The sequence below is a fragment of the Anastrepha ludens genome, chromosome 2 (assembly GCF_028408465.1).
Source record: "Anastrepha ludens isolate Willacy chromosome 2, idAnaLude1.1, whole genome shotgun sequence".
In the NCBI taxonomy this organism is placed as follows: domain Eukaryota; kingdom Metazoa; phylum Arthropoda; class Insecta; order Diptera; family Tephritidae; genus Anastrepha; species Anastrepha ludens.
In genome coordinates, this window is record NC_071498.1 from 58,809,030 (window position 1) to 58,833,618 (window position 24,589).

Sequence of the window (24,589 nt, forward strand, 5' to 3'; positions counted from 1 at the left end):
ATAAACAACCAAAAAAAGAAAATAGTCAGCTGGAAGGTGCAGCTAACAGCAAAAAGAACAAAAGTGCCTAGCATAGAGGAGGACTCGGTTGCAAAAAGGTGCAAAACTGGTTTCCTGCAGAGAGGAGAGTGCATAACACAACGGTTTCGAGTTCTGTGTTTGCCTGCATGTGTGTGTGTGTACGTCAAACTAAGAACGTAGTGGTTGTGCAGCTAGAAAGTGGAGGGCGTAGACTCACCGCGCCTGGCGTACACAGGATGCCACAACTTAGCCAAAGCACCGTTACAGTTTTAGTATATGTAGCAAATGCTGATTTCGCAACAACTTTGCTTTGCTACAGTTGCAGTTGCATTTTTCCACCCAACCAGTCAGCTAGCCTCATCTGCCCACCAACCAACTTGGGCAGCATTCACAGTGGCATACTGCCATTGCCATTAGCATCCCCGCCTCCCGGTCACGATATGTGGATATGGTGGTGGCGTACCGTCTATTCAACGACTAACTGAATGGATGTCCGAGCAAATAGTCTGCGCTGTCCACTCAGTGAACGCCACCACACTCGTGCTTCAGCTGCACAGCTGCTGCAGCTGTTACTATCGTAAATGGTACACCTATATATGTGTGTATGTATGTGTGTGTGTGTGTCTGTCTGTGCCTTGCAACTGGTATCTCTGCTCCTTTTACTGTTGCAACAGTTGTTGTTACCTTTCGCGTGTTCACAAGTGGTTGATTACAGCTTTACAATTGCTATTGTTGTTGTAGTTGTTATTGTCGCTGTGGCACTGCTAATGTTACAGCTTGTTGCTTTTAGTGGGGCACATTTTATTCCTATTTACTAGCTTGATTGTGGCATAATATGCTGCTTGTTGGACGCTGCAGCGGTGGGCTGAGTGGCGCTGCGCCACCGACCGAGCTGGTTTATTCGATCATCTGGTTGTAGTTGGCAGCAATTGCATCACCGACTTTGTTTTTGTTTATGTGTAGACCCTGTTATTGTTATTGTTGCTGTATGCTGCTGTCATTGCCAGCGTTGCTAAAGTTGTGTAGTGGAGCACGCGCGCTTTATAATCGAGTTTTTCGTATGTTAAGCTATTTTCTTGGCTTGCCTATGATTACCGCAACGATTCCTAGATTCTTAACACCCTTCTCTTATTTACTTGCTTGTCTGATAAGTAATGAATTTCACCCAGCTGCTTACAAAGCTAAAGGGGTTTCCTAAGGAGGCGCTTGAATTTGAATATATTTGTAAATATTTTTAAACAAATTGGGGATAAGATAACACTAGACAAATGCAATTCATATCGCTCATAATGCTGGAAGAACGTCATATCCAAAATATAAAAAAACTTATTTCTATTTGGTTCTTTTTTATTATTATGTTTTGTTTTTAGATAAGCATAGTTTCCGCTATCTACAACACTTTTTTTGCCATATAAAAAATCCCTGCGATTGTTATCAGTATTAGATGAAAATGTGTATTTACTTTTACTTAAGAAGACATGGCAAATTGATAACTGCTCAGCCGCTGGATTTTTGATTTTTTTTGTTATGAGATTGTTTTTCTTTTAGAAAGGTAGCGATATCTTGCAAAAGTGACTTATTTTATTCGAACGTTGCTACGTTGCTCGTGCATCAAAATCAGCTAATTATTGTAAAAAGTCTCTTAAAGTTTCCTTTCAAAACAATGCGGTGTCAGCTCGAATGTTCGGGCCACGGAAAAAGCACGGCAAATCGAGATTCGGGATGCTGGATCCCGTTATTGATAGATGCCTTTTGAATGATTTGTTGCGTTTTAGTGGCCTGCTTTACTCAAAGTTTAATGCACTACAATCGTTTCTGAATTATATTTGTTGTTTTATCTCTTTACATCTATAAAAACGTATGAAATCTCTTCGAAATAGATTCATTCAAAAACTCCTGCCCCGATTTCAACATGTTCCACAAATGGAGGGACCTACAGTTTCAGGCCATCTCGGAGCGGCAGATATGTTTTATGCGGAGCTTTTTCATGGCAAAAATACACTCGGAGGTTTGCCATAGTCTGCCGAGGGACGACCGCTATTAGAAAAAACTTTCTCCATTTTAGTCTTTCACAGAGATTCGAACCTACGTTCTCTCTGAATTCCGAATGATAGTCACAAACACAACCCATTCGGCTACGGCGGCCAGTACGGTAAATAAAAAACCCTCTCTTCCCCGTCCGTTCTTGTGTTTCCTTGTATAAATCGGGACTTTGTATCTGGACAAATTTATAGTTTTAAGGTATCATTTGGAAGCCATTTTCTCACCATTTTATTTCTTGAATTTACCCTTTTACCTTTCACTTTTTTCGCAGGTAATTTGGTTCTTTTGAGAAAATAAAAGAAAAAATTTTAACTGTCGATGAAATAAAAATAAAATAAAATATAAATTAAAATTAATGAAATTAAAAAAATATTATAAAAGTTTGATTAAATGAAAATAAAAATTAAACAAAAAAATCAGGTAAAATAAAAATTAAATTGAATAAAATTAGAAAAAAATTAAATAAAATGAAAATAAAAATTAAATAACAGAAAAAAGTAAATAAAACCTGTCAAAAACGAACGTTACATATATTTATTTGGTTTTTCTCTGGGTATTCTACTATTTTTTTATGGCAACTGTATGCGCATGTCTGCAGATATTTCTATCCTTAAGCAAAGCGTATTTATTATTGTGAACACATACATGTGTATGTAAGTGTTTCTTATTACAAATATCGCACGCCATTTATTTGCCTTCAGCGCCATCGCGCCACCCCATATTGCCAGCTGTATCGCACCGTGTTTTAGGCAAACAACTTGCACCCCAATTTCAAACCATACAGGGGTGCTCACAATAAAAGCACACCAAAGTTTAGCAAAGCTTTGGAATATCAATGTATTTTTATGAAAATAATAAAAAAAAATTAAATAAAACTAAATAAAAATTAAATACAATGAAAATAAAAATTTAATATAAAAATTAAATTAAATTAAATAAAACTAATTAAATAAAAATTAAATACAATGAAAATAAAAATTTAATATAAAAATTAAATTAAATTAAATAAAAAAAAAATTAAATTAAATAAAAAGTAAATAAATATTTTATACTATAATAAACACCAGATAACTCAAATATTTCAAATTTTGAACAAAATTAAAACAATCTGAGTATGCTGTTTTTGACCATTAAATTTTGGAACAATAAAATGTAAGTTTGAAGTAGTTCAAAAATCTTGTTGATTTTTGGCAATTTTTTTTTTACTGACATGTTGGATGTTTTTGTAACGAATACTCAATTTTTTTTATGTGGAAGAAAATGCGTAACACCGTTAACAAACAAATTATCAAAACTTAAAAAAAATTAAATGTCAAAACAGTGCAAAATGCGTATGTGTTTATTTGTGTTATTGAGGAGACGTTACATTGTTATTGTTTATATAATATTTGTTTGTTACCCTTTTTATGATTTATATTGCGGCAATACAAATGCATACATATGTACATATGTTTGCACCTATTAAAATTTTATAACTTTGAAGCCATTTCTTGAGCTTTGTACGCAGTACTAGTAGTGCGTCTTCAATTTGTTCTCCCCATGAATTTGGGTTTATTTGCTTATAGATTATTACGATTCATGAAACCAATTTACTTCCTCCCTTTCTCATTCATTCATACATACATACATACATATGTGCATTAGTATGTGTAACATACAAGGTACTTATTTCGTTTCATTTATGCGTTGCGTTGCTTGTACTTTCCACAAACAAAAGCCAAATATCTTTGAAAATTTTCAAACTTTTTTTGTGCGGCGTCAGCTCTGTTATGTTGTATGTCTCTGTTGTTGTTGTTTTTTCCGTTCCATTTTTTTATTATCAGATTATTTCTTGAGCTCAGCTTCACTTCAGCAAGATCGCAGATCAATTTGCGATTGGATAGAATTCTTTCCACGAATTGTTTAACTGCTGCTTCAAAAGTATTTGTTGCTCATTCGCCGTAGTATACAAATGGCGTTTTTAGTAGTGGTGGTTGTGGTGGTGATGTGGCAGTGTAGTAGTCGTCGCGTTGTCGTTGAGTTTGCGCTGGTGGCAACTTCCTTTTCCAGTAAATCCAACCGACCGATGCCAAATTATAAACTAAAACGTTTTGTGTTTTGTCGCATTAATTTGTGTGGTTCCATCGTTTTGTTTATACGAACTGTGCAATGCTTTTAAAAGTTTTGATTTCAATTGGCTTTTGTTTATTTTGTTTTTATAAAAAGAAAAATATGTATTGGTGTGAAAAATTTTGCCGCTTAATTGCTGCGTCAGTAGATCTTTATGTAAATTGAGGAACTGATTATGTGGTATATATGTATGTATGTTTGTGCATTGCATGTGAAAAGCAGTGAAGTGGAAAGAGACTTTGTTTAAGAAAAAACTATTTGGGCAATCTTGTTTAGGATAATGATTTTTCTTTTCTTTTTCCAACGTATGTATGTACCACCTACGAGCATACAGTCAGTCCAAAAAGTTTTGGCACAGTGGTTGTTTTACTACGATGTTCACAATATTTTTCATGCTAAATTTTTTCGTTAATTTTATATGGATGTATATTGCAGAATTTTGACTATTTATTAATTTTTTGTAATCTTTAATTTTTTTATTTTTTTTTTTATATTTTGGAAAATATGTACATATACTTGTCCTCATAACAATAGAAACGCGACACATATTGCAAAGATTTGACTATTTATTTAATTTTTATACGAAATATTTTAACTATTTAGTTATTTTTTTTATTTAATTTTTATGACGACTTCCTGCAAAGTTTTGACTATTTATTTGTCTATTTTTATTTTTTTTCTTATGAAAATATATATTTGTGTAGTAGCGCGACACATTTTTTATGTTTTTATAAAAATATAGTTTATACCTAAAGTTTCAAACTTTATAAATCATTTTAGAAAATTCAAATAAAAAGCTTCTTAAAAATTCTAAATTTTTTAGCCAGAATTTTCACGAAGAATTTTAAAGTGCAAGTTGAAGTGGCACCAAAATCGCGTTGATTTTTGGGTGTTTGGCCGAGCTTCTCCTCCTATTTGTGGTGTACGTCTTGATGTTGTTCCACTAATGGAGGGACCTACAGTTTCAAGCCGACTCCGAACGGCACATATTTTTATGAGGAGCTTTTTCATGGCAGAAATACACTCGGAGGTTGGCCATTGCCTGCCGAGGGGCAATCGCTATTAGAAAAAAACTGTTTCTTCATTTTAGTGTTTCAACGCGATTCGTACTTACGTTCTCTCTGAATTCCGAATGGTAATCACGCACCAACTCATTCGGCTACGGCGGTCTCCAAAAATATATGTATATCCAGTGTTAAAAGTATCAACAATTTTGCCAATATAAGTTGTCCCATATACATACGTATACGGCTCATCAAACAAATATAATATAATAATTTTGTCAAGATATTTAGTCCATCATTTCTTTTCCTAAAGCTTTTTATTCCTTTAAACTTCTTCATTTTAAAGGTGCTCTTTTTCTTAGTCCTCGTAAAACGTTTCTACAGCAGCAAATATCACCTCGCTAACTTCGTCAAATATTCGCTTTTGAGCTGTTCCTTGAGGCTAGAAGAGATGTCCGAAAATCAGAAGAACAGGGAGGCAGACAATTTGAAACCCACTTTAACTTGATGTGCGGTGGCGTAGTCGTTTGTGCATGGGTTCTTCGGCTAACACTCCATCGGTATCCCTCGCGCGAAAACCTTCTTCATGTTAAAATGTGCAGATTTACATGATTTTGGTATCCCACTATACAACTTGATGAACTATTCTAGAATCACGTGCCATCAGAAATTAAGACCCAAATGCTAAACTGCTACAACAGCCTGAATATTTTTGGCATAACATTTTGAAAATTTGCATCCGCTACTACATACCACATTTTCGGCGGGTAAAATTGCCACGAGCAAGAAAGGGAACACGTGAAACAAGAGTAGAAAGAAATACTATACGTAGATACTTACATACATATGCGTATTCATACATATGTACGTACATCCATATGTATGTATATCGAAAGGATCAAATTATCTGAGCCTAAATACGGCTACCAACTTCTATGCCACAAGTGTTTCTTCATTTATGTGGTCGTATATACATATGTATATTTGCTTGTACAGGGTCTGTCTAGTTCGAGTTTCGTTTTTGACAGTACTTTGCTTTGTGACAGCTTTCACATTTCGATGACGTATCTTTTGGCAGATGTTAAATAGGAAATCTACAATTGGTGTGATTTCGCTCGTGGACCGCTGAAGAATAAATGAAATCCACTACGAAAATGGAGCTATGAAAACAAAAAACCAAAAAAGGTAGCTACGATAAGAGTTATTTTCCTGCTTTGATATATTATGTTGCCTTCATAACTTTTTTAAACTAGAAAAATTGTTTTGATTTTGTTAATCTTCAACATTTTTTAAGTTGCCTCGTAACTAAAAATGAAGAAACATTATATATTTTTTAAGTGATTTTTTTTTTTTTGTCAAAGTATATTTTTCACAAGAAAAGTGCAAAGCCTTTTGTGAACGCTGTTTTTTTTTAATATTTAACCCCATACCACCTCACTTAATTTATTAAATATTCCCTTACATATTTAAGAGTACTTAAAAAGCTGGGGGCACTTATGCTCCGTTGCGCCATTTGAGAGAATTGGGTTCATACTTAAGTATACCGGACATTACTGTGTTATTTAAAGTATTGCCTAACTTCATGGACAATTGGGCACAACTATCTTTATACATAGTGCAAATGTTTGTGTCGCTCAGAAGAATTGATTGAAACAACGTAAAAGATATTTCCCTTATAACAGTTTTCGGAGACTCAACAGTCAAGAGACAACGTATCCCATTCCATCTCGTCTTAAACGGCAATTAATGGTGCCGTACCGTAGCCATAACCGTAACCATAGCAATCAGCTGCTCTGATCAAACATAGGCATCACTGTAAACGATTATAAGTTCCGCGCCATAACGCCATAACCATAACCGTTGCCGTATGCATATATTAAATTTTGGGGTTTTCCCATTACCTTAAGCAGCTGTGAAATACTTTACATTCATTTTGATATTTGCGATAAAAATTTGGATATTAGAAATGAACGACGAAAAATTAATTGAGTTAGTGGAAAATTCTCCTTATTTTATGACAAAATGCAAATGCTGTCATTAACTCTACTTCAATATCAGCTGTTTGTGGTTACGGCTATGACGTTACAGCTACGGCACCACTAGTTGCACCTTTAGGTTTACTTAAAAAATTAGATTTGGATGAGGTACTGTGATGAGTAGAGGACACAAAAGACCATAAGGTCGAAGTGCAAATCGAATCTAATCTAAAGAAGAAAGAAATTTGTTTATGGGTAATCTCGCTTTTTAATTACGGATTGGGAGTTAAGCACATATTAATAGCCTATTGTTGAAAAATTTCAGCAAAAGAAAATAGAACTTGAAGGACCCTGTATGTAGCATGCTTGTACCAGTGTTAGTAGTGCTACAAGAATTACCTGCTAACAACAACGAAATATCCGCGTATATTTGTACAGACACCGAACCACGCATATTTCACTTATGTATGTAAGTACTCACATACATATGTACGAGTGCATAGCCGTGCATATGCAGAAAGATAGACATGATCGATGCCTCTTCGTTTCTTGTGGCACCTTTTAAGCAAAAATGTTTGTGTTTTATGTTGAGCCATCATCGTCATCATCATCAGCAGCAGCAGCAGGCCAAGCTCAGGTAACCACTCTGTGAAATGCAGACCCTACAGCTTGTCCCATTATTTAGTGCGCCAAAAATGTATTGACATATAATACCTGAAGAATAAAAGCATTTCAACTGAAAATAAAAGCATTTTCCGCATGATTTGTTTGGGAAGCGAGAAACTAGAAGAAGCAGAACGACAAACAACCGACAACAGGAGTAGCAAAAAGGTAAAAACCAAAAGCAACAGCGCCAGTGCTGGTATAAATAAATGTGTCTGTCTGTGTATGTAGAAAGAAGGCTATGGAGTTTCGCAGTCCAGAATCCTCCACCAAAGAGGTAATCGTCGTCGTAACTGCGACAAGGTAGATTGCAAAAAAATCGATGAGATCGAAGAGGAGGCAATGAGAAGAAAGAAGTATTATAGAATAAACAAATGCGCACACCTACATGCATACATGCATACATACATCCACAATTGCGGAGGATATGCGACTATGTACATATGTATGTGCATATGTAGGCAGTCTGCAAATGGAGCTGCGATCAGTTGGCAGCTGCGAATGCGCTGGAGGGGGCGCCGCGACGTGGAAGCTCTTAGAAAATGATCAACAAACGTAAGCAGTAGCAGAGGTGAAAGAGAAGAGGAGGAGGCGTTGTTGATTGCTGCCTACCCAGACCACATGGTGTTTTTTACCTTGCCAAATTTTACGCCAGACATGACTGTCTGCCTGCCAATTTCACTTCACTGCCTGTTTGTGCGTTACGTACGGCGAGTATGTATGTTGTATGCACATATGTATGTATGTTTGCATGTCGCTGCAAATATGATGTCGCTATTAAATCAAAATTTTAAGGATTCGGTTCACTTGTTGTTTATTGGGACTGCATGCGTCTGCTGCTGCTGTGCATGCAAGGTGCGAGTAACTCAATTGGCGACGGAGCATTACTGAAGTGGCGCGCAATGACGGTTAATGAATGTTGTGTATTGTGCGGGTGTTTACTTACACCGCAAAGACGGGAGGAGAATGGAGGAAGTGGAGCGCATGGCGACTGCAGTCTAGCAGGATGCATTCATACTTCTTTGCTTTGTGTGCCAAGGGATGCCCTTCTGTGCTAACTACACTGAATAAAGGGCGGAAATTTAATACTTAAGCTACAAGATTTAATGAAATTTTTTGTTCTTATAAAAGAGTTGAGAAAATATTTTTTTATTTTTTTCTGTCTACACATACATATGTCTTATTTATACGAAAAGTTGTTTTCACGTGTACATACATAGGCTCATATAAATATGTATGTATGTATAAAGATGGGTAAGTATTTACTTGTATATCTACTTGAAAATAACTAAGCGCCGAATTGGATCGTTATACATACATATGTACTTGTACATACACATGCATACATATGTATGTATGTATATAGTTTAATAGATATATGAAATATGAATGCAATCTTTGTACTCAACGTTTCGTATTTCTGCATCCATATGCACATACATAAATATGTATCCATACATACATATATGAGACAGTCATAAATATATGTAGCATGGAATTGCGCGCAGGGCGGGAAAGTGACAATGTTTTATATTCAATTAAAAATTAATATTGCACTTGTCCCGGCCTATGTGCGGTTTACGTGAGCAACAAGTCTACGATAGTGAATGGCAAAACTAAAGAAGTGGTGAATACTGGGAAAATATTATAACCCAAAAAATACATACATACATATGTATATTTCCTATGTTCAAAATAATAGGAGCGCGACGAGTTAGATACCACGTTTTAGTAATTATTTTTTTTTTGTTTTAAATATTTTTTATGGTTATGGTATGCGAGTAGCGCATTCAAACCCGACGGCCTTACAAAGTGTACGCCAAATATTGACAAGTTTTGACTATTTATTTATTTTCAAATTTTAATTAATTTTTTTATAGAAGTATATTTAATACTTCAACAAAACCCATGCAACGCAAAGTTGTATGAAGAAGTGCAAAATGTATGAAGATCCATCAAATTTTCATTAAAATTTCAAACTTTTTACTCATAATATTTATATATATTAGCTTTTTAAAATTTTGTTTGATAAAGTGCAATTTTTTTTAAGTGTCTCAAATTTATCTCAAATTTTTTTCGCAGATTTGTTTGCAAAAAACATTGCTCGAAAATTCAAGTGATTTTTAAGCGACTTGAAAGTTACACACTATGCGACTGAATTGAATGGGGCTATACTCGTACAACAGCGTACCTAAAGATTCTGATTAAAAAGTTGAAATTGCTGTTGATATTTTTTTTTTTTTTTTAATTTTTTGTTTAATTTAATTATATTTTTTTTTTTCCAATTTTTTTTTTTTTTAATTTTGTACAAAGTTTGAAGTTTTGAGGTATTTGGATTTTTTTTTGTATACTTTATACTTTTACAAAATATAAAAAAAACCGAATACAGAAAAATATAATCGAAACTGGGTAATTCGCCGCGCTCCTAATATTTGGAACACATGTGTATGGGGAAATGACCGCCAACTGTTGTTGTTGTTTTAGCAACTCTTTTTTTTTTTTGCTGTCTAAAGGAATTCATGGTGTTATCTATTAACAATGTGTTATTAGCTGAAAATTTGTCTTTAACATTCATTTAAGTTAAGGGGGGAAGCTGGTCTAGAGCGCAAAAAATGGGCATATTTTATGAATTTATTTTGACTCAACAAAGGAATCAATCGAAAATCTGTGAAATAGGTTTAATAATATAGCTTTCATGGTACAAATACAAAATTTTTCGTCTGAATTAATTTCAAAATGGCCGCTGTCCAGCAGTTCTCCTAAGGCGCCTTTTTTTCTAGTGGGTCCATTGCCGAAGACGTAAACTCCTTAATTTTTGTCCTGGATCAAAAAATAAAATTTTTTTAGTTTCTATATAACAACAGAAAGAGACGTACGTAGGATTTTTTCGATATTTTGTTTTTTCGCGAAATGGTGCACGTTTGAACAAAAAGTTACAATTTTCACTATAAAGAACGACATAAAATTGTTGATTAAAAAAAAAACTATGTAATATAAATAAAAAATCCTACGTACGTCTCCGGAGAAAGGTATTTCGAATGTATTGTCAAAATTTCGTAAGAATCGGTAAAGATTTGTTCGAGTTATGTCTTCGGCCAGTTTAAAAAAAGTGATTTCGAGAAAAACGCGTTTAAAGTTGTAAGTAGCGTTCGGGGCATACCTGCGAGGCACTGCCGTCGAATGAAAAATTTGGGCATTTAGACATTTTTGCTGGCATCCCTCATTTGGTATATTATTTCTAAGACCCTAAAGCACCTTTTAAGACAAAAAAAATTTTTTTGATTTTTTCAAAATTCTAGACCAGCTTCCCCCCTTAATTATAAATTTAATGCTTTGACGCCGTTTTTTTCGAATTGTTGATATTTTGAGTTATGGCGTTTTCCAGCAAACGAGCGATATGTACTAAATTCCAAATAATATTTTAATTGTGTTATCTTCTAATTTTATTTTATGTTTTATTGATTTTGTTCATTTCTTTTATAAGTGTGGCGTATCCCGTTACGACTGCCGTCTACTTAAAAAAAATGCAATACTATTTTTTCATGTTTCTAATTTTAATGTTTTTTTGTAATAAATAGCGCCTGTGTATGGAAATGAAGCACGGTTGAGAGAGAGTACAGGAGGTCAAGCTCATCGCAGTACCATTACTCGGTTATTGAAAATAATTAATTGTGGGTTGACGAAATTTTTCTTTTAATTATTTTGTTGTTTACATTCTTTACTATTTTTTAAATCTCTTTCAATTCCTAGGTTCATCCACCTAATCTAACTTTTGATTTTTGTTTAAAAAAGTTAGTTTTTTTTTAAATAAATGCGTAATGTCTCAAGAATGTTGTTTCAAATTTTCAATTCGGTCGGAGGAATTTGTTTCATATACATATATCTACATATTTTTTTATTTATTGTTTATTTGTTTATTTTTTTATTTATTTTGTTTGTTATTTTAATTAATTTATTTTTAAATGTTTTAAATTAATTTTTATTTTTATATTTTATTTTTTTATTTATTTATTTTATTTTATTTTTTATTTATTTAAGCAGCGGCTCCAGGCAGGGTTGCGAAAGTAAAGCAATACCCAAAAATGGAATATTTTTGTGGTTGCTGCAATTATTTACCGTTATGTAAGAAATTAAGTGAGGAATGTCGTTATTTTCTTTTGCTTTTGTCAATTTAGAATGTATTGAAGAAATAAATAAATAAAATATGTTTTCAACTATACATTTATATTGTGTTTTAATGGGTTGGTTGGTTGGTTTAAGGGTGACCCCGCATCGGAGTGCCACATAGACCGCAAGTTGGGTCCGTTGTGTTGCCCTAGAGCTCATTATGTTACATGATTTCCCCACCTAACCGAGATTTTTATTGTGGATTTTGGTCAAAGATATTAATTCGTTTCGAGAATTTGATGAGAGATTCGATTTTCAGGCTCGAGAGTACTGAAAGATTGTCAATTGTTGGAGAGCCAAGAAGAGCGAGGCGACTTCTGGCTAGACCGGGACAACTGCACAGCAAATGTCTACTCGATACTTCCTCATCTTCGTCCTCGCAGTATCTGCACAGGTCGTTCTGAGGAACCCCGAGCCGACGTGCGTGAGTGCCCAACAGGCAGTGGCCGGTGATAAGAGATATTATATGCCTTAGTTCGTGTTTCGAAAGACTTATAAGGGTTTTTGTCTGTTTCAGATTGTAGGATGGCCAGATTTGTCTGGTCGTAACGCAAGTAGTTTCCACTCTCCACCTCCGATCAGCAATGATGTGAAATTCTCGATCAATGAGTAATTTACATGTTGAGAGCGGAATGTGGATTGTGGGTAAGTTACTAACATTTGATTGCGCAGCTCCGGCTCTTGCGAGCTCATCAGCTTTGCAGTTACCTTCGAATCCACTGTGACCCGGTATCCAGATAACTTGGACAGAATTCTGAACACTTATCTCGTTAAGAGATAAGAGACAGGATCGAACCACATCTGAGTGGGTATAAGAGGAGGTGAGTGCTCGAACGGCCGCTTGACTGTCGGTGAAAAAGCGGATATCCTCTAGTGATATTCTATTTTCTAAAAGAGTTTTCGCAGCATACCAGATAGCGCATACTTCCGCTTGGAATACGCTACAGTAGTCGGGTAATCTAAATGATAGATTGATGTGAGGGGAATTGGAAAAGATTCCAAATCCCACTTTGCCGTCTTGTTTTGAACCATCTGTATATATAGTCAGAGGGCCATTGATTTCGGTTAGATTTGTCTTCCATTCTTCCCTAGTTGGGAGTGAACAGGAGAATAGCAAGGGTGGTGATGGAAGACTTACATGATAGTCTGTGTCAGAAGAGATAACAGTGTTCCTGTTCAGTATGGCCGAATGGCCAAGATACTTATTCCATTTCGATATAGCATTCATGCGTGTCGCTGCTTTCGCTGCAATCGCTTTGCCAGCCAGATCGATAGGGAACAAGTGAAGCAATGTGTTTAGAGCCTTAGTAGGTGTTGTACTTAAGCATCCTGTTATCAGGAGGCAGGCTGTTCTTTGAACTCGATCAATTGTGGCTACTCTACACCGTTTTTCGAGTGCTGCCCACCATACAACCACACCGTAGAAGAGTATCGGTTTGATGATCGAGGTATATATCCAATAAATGATCCGAGGTGAAAAACCCCAGGTTTTGCCTATACCTTTCTTGCAAGTATAAAGAGCTATGAAAGCTTTTTTGCATCTGTTTTCGATGTTCAATTTCCAACTCAACTTCCTATCTAGAATAACTCCTAGATATTTAGCTGAATCAGATAGGAGTAGTGATTCCCCTTTTAAGGTTATTGTTTGCAGTGGAGGAGATTGTTGTTTCCTATTGAAGAGAACAAGATCTGTCTTTGCTGGATTCGCATTTAGTCCGCACTCGGTGCACCATTTTGACAGAATATTGATTGAGCGTTGCATGAGCTCAGTAAGAGTATTCAGGTGTTTGCCTGACACGCAGAGAGCAATATCATCTGCATAGGCTACAACCTTGCAGCCTGCTTTTTCGAGATTTCGGAGCAAACTGTTTACAGCGAGATTCCAGAGAAGGGGTGAAAGTACTCCGCCTTGAGGAGTGCCTTTGACGGCGTACATTCTCATGCGGCTTAACCCAAGCTCTGAAGTGATTATTCTACTTTGGAGCATTTGTTCGATCATCTTTCGGATGGAGTAATTAATACCCAATTTGGCAATTTCAGACAAAATAGCGTTGGGTTCAATATTATTAAAAGCACCTTCTATGTCCATAAATGCGACAAGAGAGTACTCCTTATTGTGAAGGGAAGTTTCCACTGTTTGCACCAGTGAATGAAGTGCCGTTTCAGTCGATTTCCCTTTAGTGTAGGCATGTTGTGCCTCTGAGATCATCTTAGTATCAAGTTGGGTTTTGATTTGCTCATCTAAGACTTTTTCAAAAGCCTTTAAGCAAAAAGAGGTTAGGCTAATGGGCCTGAAGTCGTTTGGTTTACAGTGTGAAGGCTTCCCCGTTTTCGGAATGAATACTACCTTCGATTTCTTCCAAATTGTCGGAAGATAAGACAGATTTAAACACTTGTTAAAGATCCTGGTTAACCAAGGCAGTAGAATTTCTAGTCCTTCTTGAAGTTCTGCTGGAATGATGTTGTCAGGACCTGGTGATTTAAATTTTTTAAAGCTTAGTATTGCTGTAGAGATGCTATTAGAGCTGATTAGATCTGATCTATTCCCATAATTACTCTGAAAAGTGCTGGGAAGTGCAGGTAAGTTGGCAACACAGCCTGGAAAGTGAGATTCTAGAAGTATTCTAAGAGTGTGGTCAGTTGAAGTAGTCCAAGTTCCATCTTGAGTCATGATAAAACTGGGAGAGACTGGGTTTGAAGCAAGAATCTTGCGTAGTCTGCTTACTTCTGAGGTGTTTTCTAATTCTTGAGTGTATGATCGCCAGGATGTGCGTTTTGCACTTCTGACAGCTTTCTTAAAGTCTTTAAGACATTGTCGATATTCTTCCCATTCGTCTGTTATTTTAGATTGGTTAAAGAGTTTCCGAGTTCGATTGCGAAGTTCTGAGATTTCTGGAGTCCACCAAAAAGGTTTATGCTTACCTCCTGTTTTTGTCAGGGGACAAGATTGTCGTGCTGCGCTTTGACACGTCTTCGTTATCATGTTGACAGCGTTTTCGATATCGTTTTTATTTGCCATTTCAAACTGCCTGATATCAGGAAGTCCTTTGGCAAGATGTTCTTTATATTTGATCCAATTCATACGCTTTTTGTTAAGGTACTTCATGGGTTTTGCCGTTTCGGCTTTTACAGTGAATGTTATATATTGGTGGTCGGAAAAAGAGTGCTGTTTATCAACGCTCCAGTCCTGCACCAGTTGTGTACATGATTCGCTAGCAAGAGTAATATCGAGTACCTCTCTTCTAGACGAGTTAAGAAACGTAGGGACATCACCTCTATTACATATATCAAGCTTATTCGCTAGAATATAATCAAAAAGTTGCTCACCTCGTGTGTTGTTGTTTGTACTGCCCCAAACAGTATTATGTGCATTAGCGTCTGCTCCAATAATGACGCGTTTCTGGATCAGATGCGCCGTATTGACGAGCCTCCTCACTGCTTCAGGAGGAGGCGCCTCCGCTGCGTCGTAAGGCATGTAAGCCGACACAATCCAAATCGGGCCGTGGACAGCTTCAACCTCTATGGCAGTGGTGTCAGCATTGCTAAAGGGAAGAAGAAAAGCATTAATATGTTTTCGAATGAGAATACAAGAGCGCGATCTAACGTTAGCCTCACCTTGAAACAAGGTGTAGTGCCTATCTTTCAGGCCGCATATCTTGTTGTTTGATATCCAAGGTTCTTGGATGAGAATGATGTCTTCTCTGAGGTCAGAGAGACGAAGAATGAGGGCTGCCGAGGCAGCCTTAGAGTGGTGCAGATTAATCTGCAGCACTTTTAGACGGACATTCGATGACTGTGGCGTTCGCGTCATCACCGCTATCTAAAAGACTATCCTCGTCCCCGAGTTGAATGTTAAATAAGTTTCCCACAAGTTCGCTGTTTGATTCCGAGTCGGACTCAATCGTCGAATCTTGTGAGAGAGGCTTATCGACATCCATCTCGGGGGCCGCCGTACTCTCTTCGCTGGGTGCGAGGAGATTTTTCGGCTGATAGGTCCAAATGGGAGTGGTAGTGAACCCGAATGCCACAATCCCCTTGCGGTCGTCCAGTGCTTGAACGCTTTCCTGGTCCAGGAGCAGCGTGACATGTCTGGAGTTTCCTGAAGGCTCTTCCACCTTAACTACCCTCCAGTTTTCGGTGGGTAGGTTCGGGTTTCCGATCTTCAGTAGCTCCAGGATGGTTTCCGGATCGGATGGCTCTACAGGTATTCTTGCTCTGCCGCGGGGTTTGTTGGGAATTTCACTCTTTTTGATGAGTTGGAGATTCGCTCCGGGCCATACCTCGCCGAGTCGGTCGAGGGCCTTGCCGTACAGGCTGACCGAACGTTGATCCGAGCACGCGATCAACTTGACCCTTGCCTGGAACCATCCCGCGTCAGAGCAGAAAGGAGGAGGCCCTGGGTTCTGCTTCAGAACGTCCAGGTATCCCAACTGGAGTTTTCTCTCCACAATCTTCCAGTTTGATGGAGAGATGAAACCGTCAGGGTGGCTCTTATCCACCACCGCCATGACCAGACTATCTCTGGCAACTTCGCAGAACTTGCGTAATTTGACCTCAGAGGAAGCTTTATGCTTCTTGGGGTCGTTGGAGCTAGAAGGATCCTCTGAAGACCGCTGCCGCTTAGCTGCACTCGGTTTCTCTTTGGACGCCTCATACTTCCGAAGGAATTCCCGGGCCCAACCGAGAGTTGACTTTTGTTGGTCGGACAGCTCCTCCTCAGGGGTTTTGCCGAACTTTTCCGTAAGGAAAGTGGCGCGTCTTCGATCTCTGTATCGACGGAGATGAGGAGGGATGGGTTTTCTGGAGACTTCTGTCCGACTTGTTTTCCCAGTTTCTGGCAAAACAGATTTGGTGATCAATGGGTTCTCCGCACCCGAGTCGGTTTTGGAGGAAGTAGAAGCCACCTGGGAGTGCGGTGGTGTCTCCTTGACGGTCTTGCTCTTAGTGAGCACTTTAGCCACCGAAGGGGTGGTTTTTGACCCCGCCATAAGTTTGGTGGAGCCAACGGGTCTTCCGCGTCGGGAAGGAATTTTTTGTTGTGTTGTTTGTTTTATGTTAGTTTTGTTCATTTTTGCGGGGCGGTCACTCAGCTGACGAGTCAGCAGTCGTAACCAGAGATATTCGTAGGGAAATAATGGGGTTCGCCACGGCAGAGCCCTATGCCGTGGTAAGTCGAATTTAAACTGGGGTGCGACAGGTGCCCCAGAGTCCGCATACTAGCGACTTAGCTCACCCTAAGCCATGCATCCCTCGGCGTATGCTGTTCCACCTTGGATTGGTAGCCTTTGATATAAGGAAGTGGCCTTCTCCCCGTGAGTCCATGTTTACTCCATTCGTATTAGCAGAGACATGACCTACTAATACGAGTGGCTTCTCGCCTTCCACCGAAGTGGATATGGGTCACTGCCAGCAATTATGGCAGTTACGGCACGCGTGCAGTAACACTGCACTACATGTTGTTCCCCCTACCATAGTTGTTGGTTGACGAGAACTAGGCTGGTTCGCGAGTAGGCTTTTACCAAGGCTATGACCTACTTAACCACAGAAGATAACTGTGGCGTACCCTATCCACCACCTGGGACGCGCCGCAATAGGTGCCCAACCAAAGGGTTGTGTTTTAATCAATTTAAAAATATTTGTAGGGTTTACTCAGACTTTATATCCGGCCGCGAAACTGTTTTATTCTATTATGTGATGTTACAAAAACAACAAACTACTGAACGCGCTTCCTGGTTACTATGCCCTGCTAATACCTGCAATTCTCGTCAGGCATATGAAAAGAATAATTTGTTATGCATACTAGCACACTATATGCACATATTTCTAAGTACTACCTGACTGGGAGCAATGCTGGAGGTAATCTGGATGATTACCACTAGCCTTAATCAGTCTGCGAGGTAGTAAGGCAGCTTACTTCGCGGCATTAAAAAAAGTTCAGCTGAGCTAAATAATTTTTACAACCTCAACACTCAATGAATAAACCACTAAGAAAAACTCAATAACTCTATATACATATTAGGGGTGGGATTATTTTCGAATAATATTCGAATAAACATTATTCGAATAAAACGAATAATACTATTCGTTTCAAATAATTCGAATAGTTCATTATTCGAATACCTTACTATTCGAATACCTCACTATTCGAATACCTTACTATTCGAATACCTCACTATTCGAATAGTTTACTATTCGAATACCTCACTATTCGAATACCTTACTATTCGAATACCTCACTATATATTCATTAACATCAGGGAGAAAATGCTTTTAAAAATATAAAAATTACATTGGCCCTTCTCATGGTGCATGCACTTGTACATAAACCGATTAGTAGTCCGCTAATTTAAATAAATATTTACCAAAAATATTCGAATAGTGAAGTATTCGAATAGTGATGTATTCGAATAGTAAGGTATTCGAATAGTAAGGTATTCGAATAGTAAGGTATTCGAATAGTGAGGTATTCTAATAGTGAGGTATTCGAATAGCATTATTCGAATAAACGAATAAAAAATTCGAATAAATATTATTCGAATTAGGAATACCTCTCGAATAAAAGATTTTATTATTCGAATAATTTTTATTCGAATAGTCCCACCCCTAATACATATACATAAATGGCTTATAAATTTGCCGCTCTTTCTCCCTCACTTCTCTCTTGTTCTTTCACTAAATTATACCTTCTATTTTCTCTTTACAGATTTCAACATCAGCCATACCTACCTGCTTGGAATCCATTGTGGAACAAAATTAATTCTAAAAAAGTACTCAGTTTACCTCATGATTTTTAAAAATTATACGTTTTGTTTCGAAAAGGGTAAGTGTTTTAAAATCTTTAAAGAAAGCAACACAATTTTATTAGTATTTTTCTGGTACAATTTCATTTTCTTGCATGAAGATTGCCTAAAAAAGTAACAAGTTAAATTTTTTCAATCGAAAATTTCCATTTATTTCTGAGATTTTAATCATGGGATTTTAATGTATAAATTTATTAGTCATTGAATAATAAATCAAAATAATAATTCGACTCCATATACATAGCACTGGCAACACAATGGCCTCTAGAGGTCTAAGTTGAGATCTTTTTACAGATCATTCAGCACTAACTAACCGAACTTAGCCATTGATTGTTGTAAGAAAAAATTAAAAATTGATAACTTAACACGCATCAACGCATCAGTTCCTGGCTAAAAATGTCAACCTTACTGACTTTAAAAAAATAATGTTTAAAGAATAAAGAATGGAAAAGTAAGAGAAGTCGGAAGTATGTATATTTATAGAAAACAAATCAAAATAAATTGAAAAATAAATACAAATTAAAAAAAGTATTATATTAGTTGTGCTTCATATTTTTCAAACAAAATTAAATTGTTGTCAAAGTGACAAAAGGAATTGATGGATACGTCGTAAATATTTATTTTAATACGAGACGAATATTTACATAAAATCCTTTAATATTATTGAAAAACCTTCAATGATTTTTGAAGATATTTAAATTATTTAAACACTTTATAAGGGGGGAAGCGCGAACTAAAATGAATATTGCCTGTAGTCGCGTAATTAAAAAGGAACACCGTACACGTCCGATTAACAATTGAAAAGTGAAATTCTTTATTACCTTCTGTCGTTATATTATGCTTAAAACTAAGATTAAAGAAATAGCGGAAATGGAAGAACAGTACGAGGAGAGTTAGAGAGAGTATAGGTGAGTAAGTTAAGTAAATAGAAATAAGAAGAACGGAAAGTATAGCTGTAGGAACAGAGTCAATGATCGAAAGTAAATAGAGAAAGGTAAAGAAGATAGCGAAAGCGAGAAACAGTAATGTATATAATTATATAGAAAAATAAATTATATATTATTAATAATATTTCTATTAGCTACTTAATTATCAATTATTAATTTATTATGTTAATTTTAATTTTATCAAATTCAATTTTATTTTATTTCATTCTATTAGAATAGTTTGCTAGAATCTGGATTGACAATTATTGTATTTTTTTTATACGAAAATTAGTATTTTGTGAATGAAATTCTAAAAGGTCTGTTTTATATTTGAAAAGTGTATTTTTTTCGGTTTTTAAGCAATTTTTTTTTGTTTTGTTTTAAATTTTGCTCTTACAATTTTTGTTTTTTAGCTTTTAATATGAACATTTTTAATCATTCCTCCTTACGTTCGTTTCCAAACTTTTTTTTTTTTTTTCACACTGGTCGGTTTCTACAATTTAAAGGCAAACAATGTAAAATTATTAGTAAAAAAATTTTAAATCAATCTTGCCAAAAATTCTCTTCATTCTAAAAGTTTTACACTAAACTCAGCTCTGTCTCCAATTCTGCTCGTAGTATCGGCAAAATGTCCATTTCATTCAAGAAATCTAGATGGCGATATTCTATTCGAGCACCTGCAAAAAAATTTATTTATTAGTTAAGTTTAGCAGTAGACTAGTTTCAATTTTTACCTTTGAACTGAGGCAAAAAATATTCCAACTCCAATTTTTGCAAATTTTTTTCTATTTCCGCGTTTCGTTTTCCTTTTGCCTTCTAATGCACAGCAGAAAAAATATTTTAGCGAGAATGAACATGAAAGAAATTGCACGCTTTTTCAATCAAATGTTTTAAGTTATGTTCGTTTTGCAACACATTTGGAATATGAGCGTTTTACCGGTTGAATTTTCTCTTTGCACGTACGTATATGTATGCATTTATGTATGTATGTGTGCATTACTCATGCCGAGCTTTAAGTGCAAACTTCCAACAAATATTACTTGAATTACGCTCAAGTATATTAAAAATTAAAAACTTAAACAAGATTTTATTTATAGACGAATTACACTTCAATAATAAAATAACAAATATAATCTTATTTAGTTAGATGCAGTGGAATCACCATTTCGTCAATTACGAGTTGTATAGCATCTTTGTTAGACACGAACGAACGACTAGGGAAAAGTTAACGAAGCATCGTTCTGTTGAAAACAAAAATACGAATTATCGAAGGGGCCACACTACAAAAATTTTTATACGAGATATCTAAGAACCCGGACTTTGTTATGAATTATCGCGATTTGAAACTTATCAAACTTACGAGTTATCGCAATGCCACTGTACGGCTAACATTTACAATTTAAAAACTTCTATAAATTACACATTCTTTATTATAACACATCCATTCAAATAGAGTTTGTACATACAGTGGCTCACTTAAGTATTTTAGATGTGAAGGAGATTAACGAAATCTTTAAACTTTTGTAATTTTTTGGAATTTATTTATAATTTTTTAAGAAATTATTAAAACTAAATCTTGGTACTACATAAATAATTCAGCAAAACTTAAAAAATAATTGTTATTTTTTATATAAACTTAACAGTAGGTACGTATAAAAAACCAGAATCCGTTGCTTACATACATACGTCCAGCAGCGCCAAAAATGCACTAAAAGAAAAACTGTTTTTAGCAGGGATAACAATAAAAATGAATATACAAAAATTTTATACATTGTTTATTAGTATTTAAACTTTATAAAAAAATTTATTTTAATTTTTCTTTACAAAAGTTAGTATATAAAAAATCACGTAACCCAAAGTACAATGAAAAAAAGTTGCTTCACGGTCTGCATCATTTCTCCTTGAAATGTTGATGGACCTGTGAAAAGTAAAAAATTCTTGAAAAATAAATGTATAGTTATAGTATTTCGAGCCGGACTTTTGAATTTCGAAACATTTTTTGCAATTTACGGCATTTTAAAAAGGAGTATGCGTTTTACGTCATAAATGTCCCACTTTAATTATGATTATACAATTTTTGTAGTAAAAATATCAAAAATCCGGCTCGACAGACTATAGAGAAATCACTTTCGAATATTAAAAAAAAAACCGCATCAAAAAATATTAAAAACTGTATGAGTTATCACGCAGACCGTGCCGGAGAAAGTAGTTTCGAGAAAAACGAGTTTAAACGGCCAGCTGGCTAACGAAAGACCTGTGCTCATCGAACTCTCGTCGGGCAGTTACATTTTCTACCATAACTTTGGGTGTATGGGGGATTTTTACAATCCACTTCCACAGAAATACGCCTAAAACTATAAAGAATAATAATCTGTAAAAAAAAAATCGATCGTAGCCGGAACGACTGGGATTTATATCTGGCCAGGTATTGCCGCTCTAGTCGCGTTCTCCGTACATATGTATATGGGGACAACAATAACGACCCAAAAATTTGTGTATTTGCTTTTGTCACTAAAGATTACGATCTTCTAAAGCTAAACAAATTTTTTTCTAGGTGTTTGTGAATAAAAGTCGCTTTTCTTTATTTATTTTTATATAACCGGCTACGTGGCCAGCGTTACCTGAGTACTCTTCATCGCACACTTGGGTGTGAAGTATTGTCTTTAGTTTGTCGTTGGTTTTTGGGGCTGATGCATGGGGATTTTCGATATTTTCTCAGCAAATTTCACCAGCCACTGCGTGTTATATTTTCCAAATTACCATTTTATTACATTTGCTATCGTTTTTCTTCCGTTTGACGGCACCGACTAAACGTATTACGAATATATTTCGTAGATTTTCGTCCATTGTGAAGATATAAAAGATTTTTTTTCAGCTCGAGTTATTTCTTTATCCCTCGACATTTTCGTTATGCACAGTACCAGAATTACAAACAAAATTAATTGAAACATACATATGTATGTACATCTGAAAGTAAAATTAATATCAATATATACTAGTAACCCCGGCTCAGCTTTAAATAAAAAAATAAATCGAAAGACGGTTTCAAAAACAAGAAGCAAAATACTGTTGTGAGCACAGAATCTCATTGCGCCGCACGTTTTTTTTTGTTTTTACAATTACTTAACGTTACAATATTGGTGATTGCTGACTAACCCATTTTCTTTACTAAGGGTGCAACAATTAGAATACACATTAAAAAACAATCGTCTACTTAAATAATTGGAAATCTCTACATACATATTCGAGTCTATGCAAAATACTTCTGTGAGCCACTGTACATATATGCATATGTATGGTATATCTCGTTATTCGTAAATATTTCTTAGTAGAACTTCTAATATAGTTTTACATGTCTAACGAGCACATTGTTGTAAGTGTGCATACACACAAACATATATGCAATTTTGCTTCATTATTGATTTTTCTACTTTATAGAGCTCCTCGGGCACAAGTAATCTTTATTATTACAGGCGACAATTCAATTGAGTCATTTAAATTCAAAACAAAACAAAAAACAACAGCAAAAGAATACTTAAAAACAACGATAAATGCATACATACAAACCAAACATACTATATATATGTATGTACATACATACATACATATGTACTTAAAATATGAATTAATAGGTACTTATCTGCTTTTTTTCTGTATATTCTTTCTCTTCCAAATGGCTTATCTAAGCAACGGCGGTAGAATAAATAATATGTGATCTAAAACAAATGAAGAGCGAGGAAATCTTAATACAATCTTTGATAAAAAGCAATAAAAGCATTTAAAAACTCGTTCAATACTTACGATACTATATATGTATATGTACCTTCTGCTCAAATATGAACGAGACGTTATCAATAAAACGGTCCGCGGATGACATATGGTAAAAATAAATTTTTTGTTTTTTGGTAGGACTGTTATAAGCTTACATGGCAAATTTCAGCGTGATATGTCACATATGTAGTTTGTTTTCTGTGCTACTGTAAACAAGTCAAGCTCGAGTGTGTTCTTCGAATTTAACGATGGAAATTCAAGTTGAACAAAGAATTTGTTTGAAATTTTGTTATTCCAACAAAATTTCGGCTTCAGACGCCTTAAAAATGTTGCAGACAACCTATGGGGACTCTGCTCTATCGCGTGCACGTGTTTTCCAGTGGTACAAATCGTCCGTTGAAAACTTGCCTCATGAACGTCGTCCAGCAACATCAGTAAACGACGAAAACATCGGAAAAGTAAAGGAAATTGTGCTTGAAAATCGCACAAATCGCAAAATCGGTTAACGCTGAATATTATTTAGACGTTTTAAAGCGTTTGCGCGAGAACATTCGTCTTAAAAGGAAGGAATTGTGGGACAACAAGTCATGGATCTTGCATCACGATAATGCACCAGCTCACACATCACGTCTTGTTCGCGATTATTTGAACAAAAATAATGTTAATATCGTTCCGCAAGCACCGTATTCGCCTGATATGGCTCCATGTGACTTTTTCCTGTTTCCCAAGCTCAAGTTGCCGCTCCGTGGAAAACATTTTGAGACAATTGAAGTCATAAAAGAGAATTCGAAGAACACACTCGAGCTTGACTTGTTTACATCACGCTGAAATTTGCCATGTAAGCTTATAACAGTCCTACCAAAAAACAAAAAATTTATTTTTGCCATATGTCATCCGCGGACCGTTTTATTGATAACGTCTCGTTCATATTTGAGCAGAAGGTATATGTTGTACATAAGTATATGTATGTATGTAAGTATGTACATATTTTGTATTATATTTATTTTGTAGATACAAATTTGGCGTATATATGTACGTGTGTGTATATAATTATTATAACTAAGCTTTTTAAATTTTGTAATGTTTTTATTTTTCTCTTTTACTACTTT

General features: G+C 35.7%; 1 protein-coding gene across 1 annotated transcript in view; it reads left to right on the forward strand.

Moving 5' to 3' along the window:
- LOC128871573 (uncharacterized) overlaps positions 1–24,589 on the forward strand; it is a 52,955-nt gene that overhangs the window by 14,186 nt on the left and 14,180 nt on the right. Inside the window, exon 2 of the mRNA XM_054113426.1 lies at positions 18,687–18,803. Within this exon, the coding sequence (XP_053969401.1) occupies positions 18,687–18,803 (117 nt within the window). The remainder of the gene's footprint in view (positions 1–18,686; positions 18,804–24,589) is intronic.